The sequence below is a fragment of the Equus caballus genome, chromosome 27, assembly GCF_041296265.1.
Source record: "Equus caballus isolate H_3958 breed thoroughbred chromosome 27, TB-T2T, whole genome shotgun sequence".
NCBI lineage: Eukaryota > Metazoa > Chordata > Mammalia > Perissodactyla > Equidae > Equus > Equus caballus.
The window spans coordinates 18,908,563-18,921,149 of NC_091710.1; the positions used below are offsets into that span (position 1 = coordinate 18,908,563).

The window sequence follows — 12,587 nt, forward strand, 5'->3', positions numbered from 1 at the left end:
CATGATCATCTTAATAGATACAGAAAAAGTATTTAATAAAAATTCAATACCCTTTCATGACAAAAAACATTCAACAAACTAGGAATAAATGGAAATTACCTTACTATAATAAAGGCCATATATGAAAAGTCCACAGCTAACATCATACTCAATGGTGACAAACTGAAGGTTTTTCCTCTAAGGAAAGAAACAAGACAAAGATGCCCACTCTTGCCACTTCTGTTCAACGTAGTACTAAAGTCCTAATCAGAACAATAGGCAAGAAAAAGAAATAAAGGGCATCCAAATTGGAAAGGAAAAAGTAAAATTATCTCTGTTCACAGAGGCCATGACCTTATATACAGAAAACTAAAGATTCTACAAAAGAATCATTAGAACTAAGACACAAATTTAGCGAAGTTGTAGGATACAAAATCAACAGGCAAAAATCAATTGCATTTACATACACTATCAATGAACAATCTGAAAAGGAAATTAAGAAAATTCCAATTACAATAGTATCAAAACAATAAAATACTTAGGAATAAACTTAATGAAGGACACGAAAAATTCATACAAGGAAAAATACAAAACATTGCTGAGAGAAATTAAAGACGACAAATAAATGGAAAGACATCCTACGTTCATGGATTGGAAGAATTAATATTCTTAACATGTCCATAGTACCCAAAGCCATCTACAGAGTCAATGCAAGCCCTATCAAAATCCCAATGGCATTTTTTACAGAAATAGAAAAATTCACCCTAAAATTCATACGAAACTACAAAGGATCCTGAACACCCAAAACAACCTTGAGAAAGAAGAACGAATTTAGAGGCTTCACACTTCCTGATTTCAAAACATGTTACAGTAAGCAAAACATTATGGTATTGGCATAAAAACAGACATAGAGACCAATGTAACAGAATAGAAAGCCCAGAAAACATCTCATGCATATATGGTCAACTGATCTTTCACAGGGTGCCAACAGTACACATGGGGAAAAGACAATCTCTTCAATAAATAGTCTAGGAAAGCTGGGTATCTACATGCAAAAAAAGAATGAAATTCTATCCTTACCTTACACCATACACAAAAGTCAACTAAAAATGAATTAAAAGTTTAAATGTAAGACTTGAAACTATAAAACTCATAGAAGATAATATAGGGGAAAAGCATCTTGAGATTGGCAATAATTTCTTGAATACAACACCAAAAGCACAGGCAACAAAAGTAAAGACAGACAAGTGGGACTACATAAAACTAAAATCGTTTACACAGCAAACTGTGTAAAATTGTTTACACTTGATTGCACAGCAAAGCAAACAATCAAGAGAGTGAAAAGGCTATCTATGGAATGGGAGAAAATATCTGAAAACCATATATATGATAAGGGATCCATATCCAAAATAGGCAAGGAATTCCTACAACTAAATAGCAAAACACAACCTGATTAAAACATGGACAAAGGATGTGAATAGACATTTCTTCAAAGACAACACACATATGGCCAACAAGTATATGAAAAGATGCTCAACATCACTAATCGTCAGGAAAACAAACCAAAACCACAATGAGGTTATCATCTCATATCTGTTAGGATGGCCACTATAACAAATTAAGAAAAGAAAAACAAAAATAGGAAATAACAAGTGTTAACGTGCATGTGGAGAATGTGGAGTTGCTGTGCATGGATGGTGGGAACTGAAAATGTTTCAGCCACCGTGGAAAACAATACAGAGGTTCTTCAAATAATTAAAAGCAGATCCAGGAATTCCACTTCTAGAGATCTCTGCACTCCTGTGTTCACTGTAGCATTATTCACAATATCCAAGAAGTGGAAACAACACAAAGTTCATGACAGATGAACAGATAAAGAAAAGGAAGTAAACAATGAACTATTATTCAGCTATAAAAAAGGAAATCTTTTCATATACTACAACATGGATGGACCTTGAGGACATTATGGTAAGTGAAGTCAGCCAGTCACAGAAGGACAAATTCTGCTTGATTCTACTTATATGAGTATTTGAAATAGTCAAACTCACAGAAACAGAAAGTGGCTGCCTGGGGCTGGGAGAGGGGAGTGGGAGAATAACCGCTCACTGGATATTACCTGTCATGCAAGATGGGAAATTTCCAGAGATCTCCTGCACAACACTGCACTTATAATTAACAATACTGTACTAGGCACTTAAAAATGTATTGAGGGTAGATCTCATGTTACATGGTTTTTATCACAAAAACACCCTTTTCCCATCAGTCACCTCTGAGGGCAGTGTTGTTCCTGCCTGGCCTCCAGTCAGCCCTAGCTGCCCCAGCTGCCTTCACAGCGGGAGGCAGAATCCTGCCGGGCCCGGGAAGTGGTGCACCTCATTCCAGTCGACACACAACACTCCCATCTCCACCTACACAGAGCTAGGGTGGTGAAGCTCCAGGGACTACCCTTCACAGGCCAGAACATGCAAACCTGATCCCAGACAGATTTCCAGATTCTGCGATTGGAAGAAAGGATCCTGACAGGGAATGTTCTTGACAAACCCTTACTCAGGTAATTTGGAATACATTTTCATTGTTAAATACCGATACTTTAGGACTTGAATGAAAATGTGTTTCTAGGTTTCGGCAGGATCTAAATGAAGACAAATAAATGAAGATATATTGTTAAATAACAATAAATAAATGAAGAAATAAACAATATACAGTATAAATATCCATTGAAGCAAGTGCTGCCATAGGTCTGTACCTGCACAGACCATATGAAGTCTAACTTATCAACTTATTCTCAAAAATTTTTTTTTTTAAAGATTGGCACCTCAGCTAACATCTGTTGCCAATCTTTATTTTTTTTCTTCTTCTTCTTCTCTTCCTCATCCCCAAAGCCCTTCAGTGCATAGTTGTATACCCTAGTTGTGAGTGCCTCTGGCTGTGCTATGTAGGATGCCTCCTCAGCGTGGCCTGATGAGCGGTGCCATGTCCACACCCAGGATCCGAACTGGCGAAACCCTGGCCGCCACAGCGGGGCGCCAGATTTAACCACTCGGCCACGGGGCTGGCCCCTCAAAATTTCTAATTGAACATAATTACAACAAAGCTAATCCATTCCCTCTGATCATACATACATACATATAGATAAAAAACCTTTATATATGTATAAAATACTACGTTACATATAATTTCCAAAATAATTTTTTCACCAGAAACAAAAAAAATCTAAAAAATAATTTAGACATCAAGGAAACAGTCTTTTGGGTGTTTGTACAAAGTGAATATTTGTGTACAAAGTGAGCATTTTTGGGGTAAGTTGTCTAACATTTCATTACGTTTGGCGGGCTTCCATTTTTCATTTGCTTTTACCTTTTGCAAGTAAAGAACTGTCCCCTTCAGCACAGCATAAAAGGTTTTCCACCCTCGCCGTCCTCTTGGAGCTAGAAAGGAAAAGAAACGGAAAATTTTACTTGGACGTTAGCATTATGGAAAGAGAAGCGGAATGATCAACATGATGACTGTGTTTCAATGTTTCTGGTTTAGTAGCTAACAAAACCAATGACAATGAGAACTAAAATTCCCTTGAGCCTTTCCGTGTCCAGGCAGAGTATTCCAAAAATGTCTCCAGGTACTGTGGCATTCAATCATCACAACAGCCCTGGCAGGCAGGGACCACGACTCTTGTCCTTTTACAAGACCGGAGCACAGAGAGGCGACCTGCCTGTGGTCGCACACTAGGACGCGGAGAGGCAGGAGCTCATCCCGCAGCTCGGCTCAGCAGCCGGCCCTCTAGCAGAGAGAACCTCAAGACGGGAGAGCTAAAGAGAAAGCATCCTGGAAACACACAGTAATCCAAGAAAACGCTTAAACGGCTGAGTACCAGAGCCTTATGGCTTCATCCACATTTCAAGGAATCGTAAGAAAAAAGTCCCAGAACATAAAAGGACGACTTTTAGCATTTCTCCCATACCCCCACCAACCGGACTATATCTTTAATTATTATCACTCCTATACTCCTATGGCAACCTGTGAATTCTTCGCTGTAGACTTTGCTGCACTGTAATGTAATTTTTGGTCTAAATGTCTCTTTCACTAGACTGAATGACCTGTGAACTTTCATCTTTAGAATCCACAGAACCTGGCACAGTGCAAGGCAGTTAGTCATCCTCATAAAAATTCTCCAAATGACTTCTCTTTTGAAGTCCTTATATTCTCCTAAAGTATGAAGCAGAATTTCGCCTATTGACTTACTTAAACTTTCACAAATTGTCCTAAAGCAAAAGAATAGATTAGCAAAAGTTTATTATTTATTCTTAATTTAAAAAAATTAAAATGTGTAACTAGAAAATATTATTACCTGAATCCCATTTTTCTAAACATGTCTATCCAAATAGGTAGAAGGACTATTTATTCTTATTCCTTTATCAACTATCTGCCTGCCTAGACTGTCCTTAATTTGTACATCTGATTAAATTAGGAAGTGCACTATTCTTAAGATTTAAATCCTTTAAATCTCCTTTGACTGAAGATTTAAGATCCTTAGGCTTGGAAACTGGGTGAATATCCACCTACAGAACACAGGTGCTCCTGCCAACACCATACTGAGATGCCCACCTGGTAAAAAAAGGACTCAAAACATCCGCTCTGCAGGTTTCCAGGGGAAATAAAAAATCTCATCCCATCTGTTTCCACTATGTAAGGTTTAAAAGTGTGTACTCAAAAATACATGATCAAAAAATGTATACCACAGTGGCCGGCCTGGTGGTGTAGCGGTTAAGTTAGTGCACTCCGGTTCGGATCCTGGGCGTGGACCTATGTACTGCTTGTCAAGCCATGGTGTGGCAGGCGTTCCACATATAGAGCAGAGGAAGACGGGCATGGATGTTAGCTCAGGGCCAATTTTCCTCAGCAAAAAGAAGCGAATTGGTGGCAGATGTTAGCTCAGGGTTAACCTTCCTCAAAAAAAAAAAAGTGTACCATAATCTCCTTTATAAAGAAAAAAAGAAGTGACCACTATAAAGAGAACTATAGATTTTATATAGAGAGATATATGTATATATCTCTATGTATAAAATCTCTGACTATATTCTTCAACAGACATCAAATTCTGACATGGTAGATGTGAGAACAGCGCACACAGAGGTTACCATGGGCTGCAGGAGCTGGTGCAGAGCAGGACCAGAGGCAGTACGGTGTGGTGGAGGTGCCAGACTGCACAGCAGATCAGCTGGTTTCTAGCCCTTGTCTAAAACCTATCCTCTCACCCACCAACCCCTAACCAGTAACTCCTGACCTGTTCCTCCACCTCTCAGGACTTCAGCTGCTTAATTTTAAAATGTGGATAATTCACATAACTTAAGGCAAAGCATTGGATAATGCTAGAAAAAAACTTAGAGAAAACCTTTTCGTTTCTGTAGGAGGAACGTAGGTCCTGGATTTTAAAGGCTTTCCACAAAGCCGTAAAGCTAGTTTAGCGGCATCTTGAGATTCCTTCAGTTCAAAGATCTACAAATCTATTTCACTACTTTTCGAATAGAAATCTCCTATCTGTGAATTCAGGTGCATGTTCACGAAACTCTTTATCAGCTCTTTATCATTAGCACACTAAGCCTACTAGACACAGATCCCACAGATCTCTCCAGCTGAAAGGTGATCTTACCCCACCTGTGGGGCACCAACCCTGTGCTGTCTTCTCTACTTTTCTACCTGCACAGAAGTGTGAAACTTAACCTTGGTTTTGGTCAATTATAATTTAGTTGTTTAAGACTTAAAAGAAGCAACCAATTCTGACAAGATAACTTAGAAGTGAGTACTCAACCGTATATAACCAGTGTGCTATAAAGCACTACTCTAAATGACTTACATGTATTCACCCGTTTAACTCACACCACAGTGCTGGAAATAAGGCACTTTTCCTACCTCCATTTCACAGACAGGACAGCGTGACACTCAGGGAAGAGAGGGAGCCCCATGCACACCAGAGGCAGGCTCAGCCACACTGACGGAAAGCCACACACAGTGCTGTTATGGCTTTTGCTGAGTGAAACACATGGGCTAGACACCAATGAATGAGGAGACTGTTCCTCACAATGATGAATGCGGAAAGAGTTAAAACTGATTCCACAGCACTACATTATTACGTATATATGACTGGGGGAAGAGTCGTAACTGTAGTTACACAATGAACATAACTGGAGGAATGAGTGCGATTACTGACTGCAGACCCAGTGCATCCTATGAAAGGCTTTGATTATGAGGGTATTAGGGAGTTAGTAAGTAGATGTATTTTAATAAATATCTGGGGAGATCTCGTCAAGATGGCGCTGTGAGCAGATGTTGAACTCGCCTCCTCCCACAAACACAACCAGGTTACAACAATTTTGGGAAGAATCACCCTGGATTGAAAACTGAAAACTGGATAAAAAGAACCCCCATGACAAGGGACAGTCCTGACGAAGGCAGAAGAGGCAGTAACTCTGGCCGGAGAGGAAAAAAGCCACCTTTGGGAGCAGTGGAGCTTCTCAGCTGACCAGGCAGGAGCCACTCCAAGGTACGAGCCCTCCCTGGAGGAGTGAGGTCCAGAGCAGCGGTAATATTGCTATAACCATCCTTCGGACTCAGCCCAACTGAGATGGGGGTCTTACTGTCTGGCTTTGCTGGCTATTAACTGCAGCAAGGACACCCCCAGAAAAGCTATCAACTGAAAGCCGAAAAGATCCAGGTCTTAAAGGGTCTACACACAAACTCACTCATTGCAGCGACCTAAAATCACCAGAGAGAAGGCTGACTATCCTTTGGTGAAATGAGACTCATCTGATGGGCTCAGGGGGCATCTTGGTGAGAGGAGGGTCCTCTCCGGTGACTGAGACATTGGTGGGGGCCATTGTTCTGAGCTGGTCCAGGCATGCTGCTATGGATACTGGTGGGGGCCATTGAGGTGCATCCCTTGGGCTGTTAGCCCAGGGGTCTGCCACACCCACTAGAGCACAGATTTAATCCAGTTCAGCCAGGGCAGGCAACCCGCCCTAGGGACTGGCCCCACCTAACAGCAAGCCCTCAGGCCACTTGTCAGACTGCACTGACTGAGTGCCTTGATCCTCTACAGGCAGGCAAGGGTGTCGCCTCTGTGGGGCAGGGCCTGTGTGAGGACCAGGTGAGCTGTGGGGGGCATTAGGGGAGAGGTGAGGGCCTCTGCAGAGTGGCGTTGGGGTATGCTCCAGGGGGTTGAGAAGTGTGCACGGACCAGGACTGTGTTGACAGCGTATGTGGTCCTGTGGGGGGTGAGGCTAATCAGCGGCAGAAGACTTGTGCTTCACAAATAGCCATAAAAAGGATCAGCCCCACCTTCCAAAGCCTGAAACAACTGAGTGCCCCCATGCCAAGGGCTAGCCCCACTTAGCTGCACTCCTAAGAGAACTGACATCAGCCTTGTTGGCCTCAGGCCTATCACAATTGTAAGCCCCTGAGCCTAGCAACCAGCTACACTGGGTACCAACCCAATTAAGAGGACAATTGCAATAAGAGCGTGCTGATAGACTTTGTAGCCAACAGTGCTGAGGCCCCCCCAAACCGGATTTACAAACAGCTGGCCAGGGAAGGAAAGATCAGACTCCCTGGGTACCTGCAGTGGGAGCAACCCTGCCATAGCAGAAGAACACAAGTAGCCCACAAAGGGGTCACTCCTGGATCGTTTGGACTGGTGATGAGAGGGAAGCACACTGCTGGGCCTCATAAGGCATCTCATACATAAGGCTACCTCTCCAAGATCAGGAGACATAGCCGACTCACTTAGTACAAAGAAAATAGCACAGAGAAAGAGGCATAATGAGGAGGCAAAGGAATACTTTCCAAGCAAGGGAACACTACAAAACCCCAGAAAAAGAACTAAGTGAAACAGAAACTAGCGACCTACTCGACAAAGAATTCAAACAAAATATAATGAGGATGCTCACAGATACACGGAGAAGAATGGATGAACACAGTGAGCACATCAGCAAATAACTGGAAGATATTAAATAAAACACAATCAGAAATGAAGAATACAATACTGGAAATGAGAAATTCATTAGAGGGACTCAATAGCAGAGTAGAGGAAGCAGAAGAACGGATCAGTGAGCTAGACGAAAGACTAGAGGAAATCACCCAAGCAGAACAGAAAAGAGAAAAACGAATTAGACAGAATGGGAACAGTGTAAGGGAACTCTGGGACAATATCAAGTGTCCTAACATTCGGATTATAGGGGTCCCAGAAGGAGAAGAGAGAGACAAAGGGGCAGAAAATTTATTTGTCAAAATATTAGAGGAAAATTTTCCTGAGGAAGGAAACAGACATCCAAGTTCAGGAAGCACACAGAGCTCCAAACAAGAGAAGCCGAAAGAGGCCCACATCAAGACATATTATAATCATAGTGTCTATAATTAAAGACAAAGAGAGAATCTTAAAAGCAGCAAGAGAAAGGCCACAGGTGACATATAAAGGGAAGCCCATCAGGCTATCAGCAGACTTCTCAGTCAAGACCCTACAGGTGAGAAGATAATGGCACGACATATTTAAAGTGCTAAAATGAAAAAACCTACAGCCAAGAATACTCTATCCATCTAGGTTGTGATTCAGAATGGAAGGAGAGATAAAGAGCTTCCCAGACAAGCAAAAATTAAATAAGTTTATCACCAAGAAACCAGTTCTGCAAGAAATGCTGAAGGGACTTATTTAAGTGGGAAAGCAATGACCACAAATAGAGATTAAAAAAAAATTATCAAAAAAACTCAAACAAGAACAACAACAAAAAACAGGCAATAAAATCACTTGTAAGGTAAAAGTATAGTAAAGGCAGCAGATTAACTACCTGTGAAGATAATATGAAGGTTAAAAGACAAATGTAGTAAAATCAACTATTTCAATGATAAGAGGGTAATGGATAGACACACACTAAACAAAAGACTATATAAGATGTGAAAAACATATACTGTGGGAGGGGGAGAGTGACAAAGTAGAGCTTTTAGAAAGAGGTCAAGCTAAAGAGTCTATCTACTCAATATAGACTGTTATATGCATAGTATATTAAATAGGATCCTCATTGTAACCACAAACCAGAAACCTATAACAAGCAGGAAGAAAAGTAAGACAAAAGAAATCAAACATATTACTAAAGATAGCCATCAAACCACAAGGGAAGAGAGCAAGAGAAAAAGAAAGGAATGGAGAAGAACTACTAAAACACCCAAAAAAGGGAAAAAGTGACAAAATGGCAATAAATACATATTTATCAATAGCTACTTTAAATGTCAATGCTCCAATCAAATGCCATAGGGTGGCCAACTGGATAAAAAAACAAGATCCATGTATATGCTGCATACAAGAGACCCACTTCAGACCTACAGACACTCACAAACTGAAAGTGAAAGGAAGGAAAAAGATATTCCATGCAAATGGCAAAGAAAAGAAAGCGGGGGTAGCAATACTTAGACAAAATAGACTTTAAATCAAAAACTGTAATAAGAGACAAAGACGGGCACTACATAATGATAAAGGGAACAATCCAACAAGAAAATATTACACTTGTAAATGTCTATGCACCCAACATAGGAGCACCTAAACATATAAAGCAATTATTAACAGACATAAAAGGAGAAACAGACAGTAACACAATAATAGTAGGGGACTTTAACACTCCACTTACACCAATGGATAGATCATCCAAACAGAAGATCAATAAGAAAACACTCGCCTTAAAGGACACATTAGACCAGATGGACTTAGTAGATATATACAGAACATTCCATCCAAAAACCACAGAATACACATTCTTTTCAAATGCCCATGGAACATTCTCCAGGACTGATCACATATTAGGCCACAAAACAAGTCTCAATAAATTTAAGAAGATCAAAATAATACCATGCATCTTTTCTGACTACAAAGGTATGAAACTGGAAATCAACTACAGAAAGAAAACCAGAAAAGCCACAAAAATGTGGAGATTGAACAAAATGCTACTGAACAATGATTGGGTCAATGAACAAATCAAAGAAGAAATCAAAAAATTCCTGGAGACAAATGAAAATGAAAACACAACATGCCAAAATCTGTGGGATACAGCAAAAGCGGTTCTAAGAGGGAAGTTTATAGCAATTCAGGTCTACCTCAACAAAGAAGAAAAATCCCAAACAGACAATCTAAAAGCACATCTAAAGGTACTGGAAAAAGAACAACAAACAGAGCCCAAAATCAGCAAAAGGAAGGAAATAATAAAAATCAGAGCAGAAATAAATGAAATAGAGACTAAAAAAACAATAGAAAAAATTAATGAAACCAAGAGCTGGTTCTTCGAAAAGATAAACAAAATTGACAAACCCTTAGCTAGACTCACCAGGAAGAGAGGAGAGAAGGCTCAAAAGGACAACACAAAAAAAGAAAATTACAGGCCAATATCACTGATGAACATCGATGCAAAAATCCTCAACAAAATACTAGCAAATCGAATACAACAATACATTAAAAAGATCATACATCATGATCAAGTGGGTTTCATTCCGTGGATGCAGGGATGGTTCAACATCTGCAAATCTATCAACGTGATACACCACATTAACAAAATGAAGAATAAAAATCACATGATCATCTCAATAGATGCAGAGAAAGCATTTGACAAGATACAGCATCCATTTATGATAAAAACTCTAAATAAAATGGGTATAGAAGGAAAATACCTCAACATAATAAAGGCCATATATGACAAACCCACAGCAAATATCATTCTCAATGGAGAAAAACTGAAAGCTAACCCTCTAAGAACAGGAACCAGACAAGGATGCCCACTGTCACCACTCTTATTTAACATAGTATTGGAAGTCCTAGCCAGAGCAATCAGGCAAGAAAAAGAAATAAAAGGGATCCACATTGGAAAAGAAGAAATGAAACTGTCATTCTTTGCAGACAACATGATTTTATATCTAGAAAACCCTAAAGAGTCCACTAAAAAACTTTTAGAAATAATAAAGGAATACAGTCAAGTTGCAGGATACAAAATCAATGTACAAACATTGGTTGCGTTTCTATACACTAACAACGAAGTAGCAGAAAGAGAAATTAAGAATACAATACCATTTACAATTGCAACAAAAAGAATAAAATACCTAGGAATAAACTTAAGCAAAGAGGTGAAAGATATGTACACTGAAAACTATAAAACATTGTTGAAAGAAATCAAAGAAGACACAAAGAAATGGAAAGATATTCTGTGCTCTTGGATTGGAAGAATTAACATTGTTAAAATGTCCATACTTCCTATAGCAATCTATAGATTCAACACAATCCCTATCAAAGTTCCAACAACATTTTTTACAGAAATAGAACAAAGAACCCTAAAATTTATATGGAACAACAAAAGACCCTGAATGGCCAAAGTATTCCTGAGAAAAAAGAACAAAGCTGGAGGTATCACACTCCCCGATTTCAAATTATACTACAAAGCCATAGTAACCAAAACAGCGTGGTATTGGCACAAAAACAGACACACAGATCAATTGGACAAAATTGAGAGCCCAGAAGTAAACCCACACGTTTATGGACAGCTAATATTCGACAAGGGAGCCAAGAGCATATGATGGAGAAAGGAGAGTCTCTTCAATAAAAGGTGTTGGGAAAACTGGACAGCCACATGCAAAAGAATGAAAGTAGACCATGCCCTTACACCATGCACAAAAATCAACTCAAAGAGGATCAAAGACTTGAATGTAAGACCCGAAACCATGAGACTTCTAGAAGAGAACATAGGCAGTACGCTCTATGGCATTGGTCTGAGCAGCACATTTTCAGGTCCCATGTCTGACCGGGCAAGGGAAACAAAAGAAAAAATGAACAAATGGGACTACATCAAACTAAAATGCTTCTGCACAGCAAAGGAAACCATCAACAAAACGAAAAGACAACCTAACAATTGGGAGAAGATATTTGCAAACCGTATATCAGATAAGGGGTTAATATCCAAAATATACAAAGAACTCATACAGCTCAACAACAAAAAGACCAACAATCTAATTAGAAAATGGACAAAAGATCTGAACAGAGATTTCTCCAAAGAAGATATACAGATGGCCAACAGGCATATGAAAACATGCTGAACATCATTAGCTATGAGGGAAATGCAAATCAAAACTACAGTAAGGTATTACCTCTCTCTGGTCAGAATGGCTATAATTAACAAGACAGGAAGCAACAAATATTGGAGAGGGCGTCGAGAGAAGGGAACCCTTGTTCACTGCCGGTGGCAGTGCAAACTGGTGCAGCCACTATGGAAAGCAGTATGGAGTAGCCTCAGAAAATTAAGGATAGATCTACCATATGATCCAGCTATTCCACTGCTGGGTATTTATCCAAAGAACTTGAAAACACAAAGGCATAAAGATCCTTGCACCCCTATGTTCCTTGCAGCGTTATACACAATAGCCAAGACTTGGAAGCAACCTAGGTGCCCATCAAGGGACGAATGGATAGAGAAGATGTGGTATTTATACACGATGGACTACTACTCAGCCATAACGAATGACAAAATCCGGCCATTTTTGACAACATGGATGGACCTTGAGGGTATTATGCTGAGTGAAATAAATCAGAGGGA

At 39.8% G+C, this 12,587-nt stretch overlaps 1 protein-coding gene across 23 annotated transcripts in view; it reads right to left on the reverse strand.

Annotated features, from left to right (window-relative positions):
* The window catches only part of PSD3 (pleckstrin and Sec7 domain containing 3), a 646,842-nt gene that overhangs the window by 61,486 nt on the left and 572,769 nt on the right, over positions 1–12,587 (reverse strand). For all 23 annotated transcript variants that reach the window (XM_070253277.1, XM_070253287.1, XM_070253276.1 and 20 more), the window contains one exon: positions 3,337–3,407. In XM_070253277.1, the coding sequence (XP_070109378.1) occupies positions 3,337–3,407 (71 nt within the window). The remainder of the gene's footprint in view (positions 1–3,336; positions 3,408–12,587) is intronic.